General features: G+C 43.3%; 1 protein-coding gene across 1 annotated transcript in view; it reads right to left on the bottom strand.

Moving 5' to 3' along the window:
- Positions 1 to 1,072: 1,072 nt before the first annotated feature.
- Positions 1,073 to 12,009, bottom strand: part of LOC141128842 (acetylserotonin O-methyltransferase-like) — a 153,991-nt gene continuing 143,054 nt past the window's right edge. The window contains exon 8 of the mRNA XM_073616404.1: positions 1,073 to 1,360. Coding sequence (XP_073472505.1) covers positions 1,149 to 1,360 — 212 coding nt within the window. The 3' untranslated portion in view covers positions 1,073 to 1,148. The remainder of the gene's footprint in view (positions 1,361 to 12,009) is intronic.

Genomic DNA, 12,009 nt, shown 5'->3' on the forward strand with positions numbered 1-12,009 from the left:
GTCTGTGGCAGAGACTTTTTGTTCGTGCTGCGTTCCGGCTGCTAGGTCAGTGAGAGAAACCTATCCGGGCGGGCAAAGATTTAATCCTAGGCTGAGGATACATTCATCCTAAAGATTTACATTCCTTGACGCCATGGCAAGAAAAGGTATTTGAACACCCCTGCAACTCTCCTTCTACCTCTTTCCTGCTACTTCTTCCAGTTATCCCCATTAAAGCATTGAAAAAGTATTTAAGTGACTGGTGCCTACATTGCCTTGTAGTAAACTCAACAGAGACCCCTAGACTCGGTGTTGGTGAAATTACAGGTAACAAGGTGACGGTAACAGCCCGCTTTAAACCAGCAGCTCCACCGTGAGTTAGTGCTACACTATCAATAAACACCTAACAAAGTTTCTAACCTATCCCCACTACATATAAGAAGAAAATTTTGGCTATACATAAACTAATGTTTATTTAACAATAAAACCTGAGAGAGGCTCTAACCCCTCCCTGCTAAATCCAAAACAGAATAAAATGTTTACACCAAGGATAGATATTATTTGACAACGTGAATGTTTTTGGTTTTACGCCAGCTTTATCTCAGTGGACATGTATTAGGTACAAACTGACAACAGGGAAATTTTCTTTAACACGCTCCTTATCCGGGTACTCCGGTTTCCTCCCACACTCCAAAGACATGCTAGTAGGTTAATTGGATCCTGTCTAAATTGTCCCTAGTATGTATGAATGTGAGTTAGGGACCTTAGATTGTAAGCTCCTTGAGGGTGGGGACTGATGTGAATGTACAATGTATATGTAAAGCGCTGCGTAAATTGACGGCGCTATATAAGTACTGAAATAAATAAAATAAAATCCTAAAAACAAAAGCTCTCCTAGGTAGTCTCTTTTGTACTGGCGTCAAAATACAGAATAAAAGTGAAACTCTGCTGACATCTAGTGGATACTGTTTCCTAGCTATCCAGAAAAACGTCCTTTAATTGCAGTATGCTCATTTTCCGGATATAAAGGAAATAACACACACAGTTTAGATCAGTATTAATACTGTAACATAAACATGTTTATTAGTGCTAAAAAAAAAATTTCTGCATTATTACTACAGCTCAATTATAACAAACAGTAGCTACAAACAGGAAATCAACACTTGGTCTTATTTTCTTCCCATTACGGCCTCATATATCTTTCCAGTTGCACTGACTTGAATATCCCTGAAGCCAGAGTCTGTAAGGAGCTTGTTATATTCAGATGGCGTTCTCTCTTTGCCTTCTGACTGTATCAACATGTTGAGTGAGTACAGCTGGGAAGTCAGAGGGCCACTTCTGTCTTCATTTAAGAGGACTTCAATTAGCAGAACTGCACCTCCTTTATAGAACAAATGGAACAATTTTTATTACTAATATGACATGTAAACTATTGAACATTTGATTAACAAAAAAAACAGGGAAAGAAGTGTGCTGCTTGTAGCAAGAGAAAAGATACTACATGTTGTAGTGCAGATAAGGAAAAGAACAGAAACATTTGACTCAGCTGGTGGTAACAGACATTCCCCTTCCTTTTTCATTGTTTTTGATATGTTTAATACCTACATGTCAACTACCCTGATCCTTTGGGACCCCTTCACCCCTTTTTTGTGCATTAACACTCACATATTAATATACATCTAAAGCCACAAAATGTATTTGTATTGAGGGACTGTTCCTCTTTCGGAACAAAGTCCCTCTGCTCTGCCCCTCTTTCCTCCTCATTTATCACTCATTGGTCTGATGTAATTATCTGTATAAAAAATGTTAAAAAACAATATATCTATCAAAAAGTGTTTTACTGCACTAAGGCCGGGTTCACACTGGTACAACACGACAGTCATATGACTTTGGATCCGTCTTTCCCCTGCGACTTCATGTCTGACTTCAATGAACAGAATCCAATTTTGAACCCGAAAATACCAAGCCCTTTGAGCCTGGTACGAATCTTGAGGAGGAACCCTTTGCCAAAAAAAAAAAACCTGGCTTGGGGCCCGCCCCCAAAATTCATACGCCGCCCTCTTGTGACGTCACTGCCCAGGGAATGCTGGGGTGGTGACGTCACAAGGGGGTTGGGTCTCCGGTTGACGTCAGCGAATGACCATGCCCTATGGCTATATAATTAATGGCACACGCCGGAGCTAACATTTACATCGGGAGCTAGCACTGGGAGAAAAACCTGAGGAAGAACCGGCAGAGGAAGGAGACATCAGTGCAGCGAGAAGAACCAGAGGAGGAAGACATCTCCAGAGGGAGAAGAAATCAGAGGGAGAAAAGACACTGGAGCTGCTTCAATAAAGGACTTTGTCAAAAACCCATGTGCTGGTTTTATTTCTTTGACACTTTTTTTTGGGTGAATGGGTAGGGGTACCATGTAACAAAAGAAGGTGAAACCTATAAGCCGCGGACCCTGGATCAAACAAATAATTAAAAAAAATAATATAATATAAATGTAAATTTAAATATAATGCTCAATAAAGAGCAGCAGGTAGTGTAACCAATGTTCAAAAAAGTGGAAAAGAAATTAATAAGTGAATAATTTCATATCGCACTCATTTACATGTAAAAAATAACAATTAACAATATAACCAAATTATCAATGATAAAGTCCATAAACCACTACCAACGAATCTTCAATCATGTACACAGTGATGTATACAACTTCATTGAAGAAAAACGTACCGTCTTCCACCGGTTTAGGCAAACATTCTACTCACCAGACCGATCAGACACCCATGACAGATGTCAAATAGGCAGAGATGTGTATAGATGTATCCACCAATGCAAGTGACCCTCGCCGATAATGTAGCCAAACGAAGATGAGGAAAGAAGAGAGAACTGCCCATAGTGCAACTTGTAGCCAGTTTTATTCATATAAAAGTAGTAACTTACATTTCAGTATCCTTTAAAAAGCGCATAAAACAGAGCAGGGATGCCAGATCGCACCTGCGCTCCAAGTACAAAGGCCGAAGTGACGTATCTCACACTAAGCAACCTGACGTGTTTCGTCAGCATGTCTGACGTCATCAGGGGTCATGTGATCATTGCGAAACACGTTGAGTTGCGTAGTGCGTGATACGTCACTTCTGTCTTTGTACTTGGAGCGCAGGTGGAACGCGATCTGGTGTGCCTGCTCTGTTTTATGCGCTTTTTAAAGGATACTGAAATGTAAGTTACTACTTTTTATATGAATAAAACTGGCTACAAGTTGCACTATGAGGAGTTCTCTCTTCTTTCCTTGATTTATGGTTCTCATCTTCGTTTGGCTATATTATCAGCGAGTCACTTGCATTGGTGGATACATTTATACACATCTCTGCCTATTTGACATCTGTCATGGGTATCTGATTGGTCTGGTGAATAGGATGTTTGCCTAAACCAGTGGAGGACAGCATGTTTTTCTTCACTGAAGTTGTATACATCACTGTTCACATGATTGAAGATTCATTGTTGGTGGTTTAGGGGTACAATGTACCCCATACTCATTCACATATGGTGGGGGGCTGGGATCTAGGGACCTCCTTGTTAAAGGGGACTTCCAGATTTCGACAAGCCCCCCGCCCGTAGACCCCACAACCACCACCAAGAGTTGTAGGGAAGAGGCCCTTGTCCTCACCAGCATGGGGACAAGGTGCTTTGGGGTGTGGGGGCGCAGAGCCCCTGCTGCTCCAAAGCACCCACCCCCATGTTGAGGGCATGTGGCCTGGTATGGTCCAGGAGGGGGGGGGCGCTCGCTCACCCCCTCCTTTCCTGACCCGCCGGGCTGTGTGCTCAGGTAAGGGTCTGTGTCAGAGAACTCACAGTTTTCGTCTCCGTGCAGCAATGACTAACGGCCATGTGCGGTGTCCCCGACAGATGCGAGCGAGTTCCGGATCGAACGTGCACGCCCGCGCACCCGTACGAATGTGTGCACGTACCCGCACAGCCATACGAGCGGGTGTACGTTCTCACGCACACACGTACACGTCCACCAATCCCGGCGTTCAGCGCCATATATAAACAAAGTCTTTGCCTGACCCTAGTGCTGGATCGTCTTCAGCTAGTTCCTAAGTTCCTGATTCCTGTGTGACCTGTTACCTTGCTCCTGACTACCTGGCTTCCCTGACTTCTCTTCTGGATTTCCCTTGTCTGTCACCTGCCTCTGCTGATTATACCGACCCTGGCTTGGACTCTCTACTACGGCTCTGCCTCCTGACTTTGTACCTCGCTGCCAACCTCTGCCTGACCTTGACCACGAACTTGCCTTCTGTTTTGGATACCTCGCTGCCAGCCAGTTGCCAACCTTTGCCTGTCCTGACGTTGCAGTTGTTCTTGAATCCACACCTACCTGCCCGGCTACTACTAAACAGTTCTGGTGATCAGTCTTCCCATCTTCTCCTGGAGGATCCGGAATCTCCTAGTTCCAGTTTTCCAGCCGCAGGCACCTGCACCCTTCCGTGCCCCGGCACTCCCTGTCCTCACTACCAGAGGTGTCAGGACCGGAACCGTGCGAGAGGCCTCCCTCAGCATTCAGACTCTGCTGTAAGGTACGTGACAGTCTGGTGTGGATTTGGGGGGAACCCCACGCCTTTTTTTTTTTTGGCATGGTGGTTCCCCTTAAAACCCATACCAGACTGAAGGGCCTGGTATGGAATTGGGGGGAACCCTATACTGTTTTTTTTTTTGGCGTGGGGTTCTCCTTCAAGATTCTCAGAGCACAAGTTCCATGCCAATGTTGGATCAGTTAAGATGATGATCCGACTTTGATCCGACTTCAATGATATTCAATGGGCTGAAGTAGGACCAAAGTTGGACCAAAGTTTAGACCAGTTTAGACGGCTCTCATCGAGAACACATGCAACATATGCTCCCAAAGTCAGAGCGTATGTCGTACCAGTGTGAACCCGGCCTAAACCTTTCACCCAATTTCTAAATTGTTGCATTTGTGAATTTCAAAAGCCAGTAAAAAGGGATAGAAGTGGTAAAAAAGCACAATCATTTTTTGTATATTAATTCTCCATGTATCAGAATTGTGGCAGGGGTGTGTAATTTGCATAAATACACCTTGCTAATAGATGCCCCTCTTTACAATCTGAAAAAGTTGGGAGGTACAGAATAAGGAATTCCATTTGCATCACATTGGGGAGATTTCTTAAAAATGTCCTGCCTTACAGATGATACTGGATTTAATAGAGAAGAATGACAAAAGCGCTTTTGGCCATACTTGTCATGTGGGTCACAGGAGAACATTCACTAGTGCTCTCCTATTAACCAGAATCAGTCGACTCCGGGGTAAAGTCCACTGTCGGCTGACATCACAGACCTGCTATGGAGGGATCCCAAAAATAATGGTGGATCCACCAAAATGCCTGACTGGCAGCAGACTCAGCCTCTCAGTACACCACTGAGAGCCTGAGCCAGCCCCTCCACCCCCTCTCATGCCCAGCACTCCAGTGAGCCCCGGAGGGGAAGAGCAGAGAGCTGGCAACTGACAGTCACCGCTCTCTGCTCAGTGAAGACAGAGAAGTGAGCAATCAGTGGTCATGTGATTGCTCAGTTCTCTGGCTTAGAGCTGGCGGAGGACAGTTTGCAGCATCGGAACATTGCTGCTTCCGCTGCATCTCCTTTAACAGGTAATCTCTCCTTTTTGATAGTTGTCACTGAAAAAGTTCCATTGGAAGGATCACTCTCTACTCCACTACTCCTCTTTTGCTGACAACTCAAAATTTGGGGTTTTCCCACAATGGTCACCAAGACAAATCAAGAGACTGAATTTCCACAGTGGCATATAAAAAACAGACAGAAGTTAATCCCTTTTCTAGCTCAGACACTGTGAGGAAGTGGCAGGGGTAGACTACCTTGGCAGCCTGTGGTGAAACTACAAATCCTATCAGGCATATGACTCTGGGAGCCACAGACATCTTGTAATGAATGTAACAATCTAAAGAAGGTGTTATTTAACCCCATGCTTATACACAGGTCATATGTCTATAGGAAAGGTGCCTATAGCAGGTGTATGATGTTGATGGTCACTAGGTCAGGCAGTTTACGGTCTACTGTGGTATAATATTTTAATTTGAGGGATGAGCAGTAAGTAATCAATCTATATTTATTAATTGTTAACGAATAAGAATAATATCTGCCTATTTAATTTATGTATCTATTTATTTATTTTGACTAGAATTTGGAAGGGGTGAAACCTCTGTCAGGTTTTGATTGCTGTTAGAGTCCTGAGGGAACATTCACCTTTACATTTGGTCCTGGTGATCAGTGTCTCCAGAACAGAAATTGATGAGAAATCAATGGGCTTTACATAAACTTTAACTAATAGGAACTGATGCAATGACAATGATTAGCCTACTGTGCCTCCAAAATTAAGCAATATGGCAAGAAGGAGTGTGTGATTGATAAAGATCTGTTATAACTGTATTATTTTGTACAATTACAAGTAGATAATTGGTCAGCTATCCATAAGAAAACACGGAAAATATAGTAAATCATGACAGTCTAGGAAGCAATGTCATTCAAATTAATTTTCTCATATATAGCCTAATTTGATTAGCTACAATACACCATGTTTTTGTTTAAATTAATTGCAGTAACTAATTTTTACTATTATTAATATGTAACCCTAATTTACTTCTTAATTGTATACTAAACATACTACTAGTGTTTGCATTTTATTAAAGGGAATGTGTAATGGATTAGTGGTACATATTGTCTATGTTTATTTATTATGGTCAGAACTAAAAAAAAAAAAAATTGTCAGATTAATAGAAAATTTGGCATATAAAGTAGATATTTAGTCATTTATTTTTAGGCAGCAAGTGTAGCAATTATCTTTTTAGGTTCTCCTAGCCTCTTTGATTAAAACAATCTATGGTATATATCTGAAAATTGATCAGTTCTGATGTACTGATGCCCATCTCATTCTTGAGGCCCAAAAATGTCAGGACAGTACAGATATTCCCAAAATGACCCCTTTTTGGAATATAGTCCAAGGTATTTAGTAAGAGGCATGGCAAGTTTTTTGAAGTTGTCATTTTTTTTGTCATAATGCTTTGAAAAATTAAGAAATACATTTTTTTTAATACTGTCACCAGTGCAGTACAGCGTCATCATATAACTGTGATGGTAATCACGGACACTGAATGGTGACAGTATGAAAAAAAAAAAAAAAAAAAAAAATTATATATATATATATATATATATATATATATATATATATATATATATACATATACATATACATATATATATACATATATATATACAGGGGCATTGCTAGGGGGTGGCTATTGGGGCTATAGCCCCGAATCTGGGGCCCATAGCCCCGAGTCTCTTGCCGCAGGGTCCCTGCCTAACCAGTGGGTTGCGGCTGCTGCGGCAGGCGGGCTGGCTGCATGAGAGAGGCGGAGGAGAGGAAAGAAGTGAGCTCTTCATAGCCGGGCCTCAAATCTGCGCTCTTCTGCCCTCACAGCATGGTCATCATGGAGCTCCACTTTGCAGCCAGACCCCCTTGCTTCAATGTCGGAGGTGCGGTGGGAAGCAGCAAGGTGACATCATCTCTTACTGCCCGCCCCGCATCACCGCTCTCCTGCTCTCACTAAATGGACAACCCACATCTAGTGGCCGGTGACGTGGCAAGTGACAATCTGCAAATGGTGGCAACAGATGTGGCTAGTGACAATCTCCAAATGGTGGTAGGAGACGTAGAAAGTGACAATCCACATCTGCTGCCAGGTGAAAGTGGCAAGTGACAATTCATCACTGGTGGCAGGCGACATGGCAAGTGACAATCCACATCTAGTGGCAGGTGACGGTGGCAAGTGACATGCTGCATCTGGTGGCAAGAGATGTGGCAAGTGACACGCCCAGGGCTCCCACTGATTCTGCAGTATGGTGAGTTGAACCACTTTATTATATATTAGAATGTAACAATAGAAATAATGCACTGTCACCCTGACACCATATCAACCATTATGATTGAAGCGTCAACACCAGGCATCACCCGTGAAAAATTGCTTACCACTGGTACCCCCATCCCCCCCCCCCGCGGGCATGCAAAAAGGAGCTGCTATGGGCTCTAGCCCCAGATCTTTTGCAGACCTAGCAACTCCCCTGTATATATATATATATATATATATATATATATATATATATATATATACACACATATATATATATATATATATATATATATATATATATACACACATATATATATATATATATATATATATATACACATATATATATATATATATATATACATATATATATATATTATATATATATATATATATTATATATATATATATATATATATATATATATATATATATATATATATATATATATATACATTTTTTTTTCAAATTATATATTTTTTATTTTTTTATGATTTATTTCTTTAACACACTGTGACCAGAGCAATATAATGTCACCATAGTAACATTGTACTACTCTGGGGAAGTAATCATTATTTTTTTTTTACACATTATGTTTGCATATAGGACAGAATTGCATTGGATTCATTCAGTTTGTTTTGTTGTGATTAGCTGTGATTGGCCACAGCTGACCACATGGCACAGATAGGCCATGGGCACCCCATGGAAATTGTTTACTTTTTTAACATATTTAAACAGGCAAAAAGCATATCTTTAGTTGAACAGTGCCCAGGGTCGTCTTTAATACTGGTTGGACCCTGGGCAAACATTTTCTTGGGACCCCCCCCCCGCTGGCCCACCCCCGCCATGCAATTTCGCCATCCACCTGCTCTCAGAGCAGCTAGACTCAAAATCAGTTTACTACAGAAGATCAGGCAGTGATAGAGATTAATTGCCAGAGAATGAAGCATATCATTACCGCTCACTGATTGGTTGCTAGATGTTACTGCACATCATTACTGCTAACTGATTGGTTGCTAGAGGTTACTACACATCATTAAAACTCACTGGTTGGTTTCTAGAGGTTACAGCACATCATTGCGGCTCACTGATTGGTTGCTAGAGGTTACAGCACATCATTATGGCTCAACTGGACACAATTAACCCTTTCATTGCTGGCAAATGAGATTCTAGTTGGAAGTGCATGATTAACCCTTTCAGATCTGTGTTGGAAGTATATAATTAACCATTCCTTTGCTAGCAGAACCCTAGTGGAAATGCATGATATTTCCAGCAGGGATCTTCTAGCATTGAAAGGGCTATCATGTGCTTCCCAAGAGATCTACTATCTCCACTCAGTAGCCGCCATGGCACATACCTCTGACCAGTCCGCTCTGCAGCCTGACTAAAGCCAGCCATAGACGGTTCAAATCTAAGCAGGTTCAGCAGGCAGCGGCCAAGATTCTAACCATGTATGGGCAGGCTGAATGTCCCCAAATTGATAAATCAACTTGGGTACTACCAGCCTGCAGAATTTTACATGTGATTGTTGCTAGTGACTGTTACAGCCGCTAGCAATATTCACTGCGTTCCCCCCCCCCCACCGGAAGAAAAGAATGGCTCTGCAGGAGGTACTATCCCATCAACATTGACTGTATTCATGGGGAAATCAAGTAAATTTCTTTCCTGCAACCCTCCCTGAATCCCGCTCTGCCTCAGGGATGATCAGTAGTCCAGTGGGAGCCACCTGATCACTGGTGAGGAAGGGGGGCCCCCACATTGGCGGAACGCCAGGGCGTGATCACAAGTGCGACCTTTGCAATCCTGAGAGTTCTGCTACTGGTACCACAGCTATAAGGTGGATGATTAGGTACTTCCTAATGACTCATTCTCTAGTGGTTGTAGCAAGTAGCCTGCAAAGCACTCTTACCAGATCCAGTGACACAGCAGCCGTGGTCCCTTCAATCAGGATTCTGGGGTTGCCCATGATGACCACAGTAGGCAGTGCAGCAATGTTTGTAGCCTGGCAGTGGCTCAGCAACATGGTCCTCTCGCTCTTGCAGTCTCCCCCACATGGTACTTGCTTGCTTGTTTTTCAGCAGATCAGTCTCTCTGGGGGATCTGCACCACACGTTCCTCTCACTAACTTCCCAAAACATTGCACTGTCCTGGTGAATTTTTGCCGGGGCAAATCTTGCTCCCTCCTTCTTTAAAAGCAAGGTATATTCAGGCACTATGGACTTCAGTGAATAGTTCATTCCTTGGGACTACATGTCCCATTATGCCTATCAAGTCTCTTCTGATTGGCTGCTTGTTCTGCTTAGACAGAGGGAGGGGGAAGAACAAGCAGCGATTAGACAGAGTCGGCTGCTGACAGGAGGAGGTGGGGGGTGGCAATCGGATTGTGAGTACACAGAGATCCCTCAACTGCACTTCTCCCCTGTCATAGCACAGCCATTTAGAGACCGCAGTGGCCTGTGCAGCGGTGGGAGGGGAGATCAGCTATACTGATAGGACAGGAGGGCCACATGGGCCCCTGCAGCTAGGAGCAACCCAGGGAGGGGGAAGAACAAGCAATGATAAGACAGAGCCCGCTGCTGACAAGAGGGTGACAGAGCCCTCTGTGTGACTGTACACAATACAGGAGTATGATGGGTGGTGATAGATGCAGGCTGGGTGTACACATGTGTAACATCCGAAGAGTCCGTCCCACCGCTTGTCACAAGACTGCCATAATGCGCAGGCAGAGACCGCGGGAGGGCTGGTAGTGGTGGTGAGGCAGGTGGGAAGGACACGGCCGTATGGCATGGCAACCCAATAAAGAAACCAAGAGCCACTTATGGGGCCCCGTGCTGGCCGTAAACAGTGTTCAAATGGTCAGTCCACCCCTGACTGTTGGCTGCTCAGCTACACTGGTAAAACAATTTGCGGGCTCAGGTAGCAGCTGCTTTGGGCCCCACAATAATGACAGGGCCCAGGGCAGCTGCCGCATTTGCCCTGCGATAAAGACGGCCCTGACAGTGCCTACAGAATAAGAAACAGGAAAAAATTACTCTTGATCATTTAGCGTTATTAGCTTGCACAGTGCTTTGTTTATGTTATGCTATAGACTTGCTTTACAAAGCCCTCCTGCATTGAAACTGCTGCCTTGCCAAATTAAAGTACAGGATAAATTGCTTGAACTGCTCCTGAGTGTCCCTTTCTTGTGCATGCTTCACTGCTGATAACATCAGCCTGTCTATATACAGTATACAGTATATACACACTATGTTACCAAAAGTATTGGAACGCCTGCCTTTACACGCACATGAACTTTAATAGCATCCCAGTCTTAGTCTGTAAGATTCAATATTGAGTTGGCCCAGCCTTTGCAGCTATAACAGCTTCAACTCTTCTGGGAAGGCTGTCTACAAGGTTTAGGAGTGTGTCTATGGGAATGTTTGACCATTCTTTCAGAAGCGCATTTGTGAGGTCAGGCACTGATATTGAATGAGAAGGCCTGGCTCGCAGTCTCCACATTCATTCATCCCAAAAGTGTTCTATCGGGTTGAGGTCAGGACTCTGTGTAGGCCAGTCAAGTTCCTCGACCGTAAACTTGCTGATCCATGTCTTTATGGACCTTGCTTTTTGCACTGGTCCAAATCATTTGGTGGAGGGGGGATTATGGTGTGGGGTTGTTTTTTAGGAGTTGGGCTTGGCCCCTTAATTCCAGTGAATGGAACTCTTACGGCGTCAACATACAAAAACATTTTGGACAATTTCATGCTTCCAACTTTGTGGGAACAGTTTGGGGATGGCCCCTTCCTGATCCAACATGACTGTGCACCAGTGCACAAATCAATGTCCATAAAGACATGGATGAGTGAGTTTGGGGTAGAAAAACTTGACTGGCCTCCACAGAGTACTGACTTAAACCGATAGAACACCTTTGGAATTAATTATAGTGGAGACTGCGAGCCAGGCCTTCTGGTCCACATCAGTGTATATATATTTTTATACACACATACATATACATACATGTAGAGCTGGTAGATTTCTAATCTACCGCTTATAGGTAAATTTAATGGATCATCTGTGTTATACATTGTTCAGGTTTAATCTAAGGTTAGTTTAGCCTCTGTTC

This window comes from Aquarana catesbeiana, linkage group LG02 (assembly GCF_042186555.1).
Source record: "Aquarana catesbeiana isolate 2022-GZ linkage group LG02, ASM4218655v1, whole genome shotgun sequence".
Lineage (NCBI taxonomy): Eukaryota > Metazoa > Chordata > Amphibia > Anura > Ranidae > Aquarana > Aquarana catesbeiana.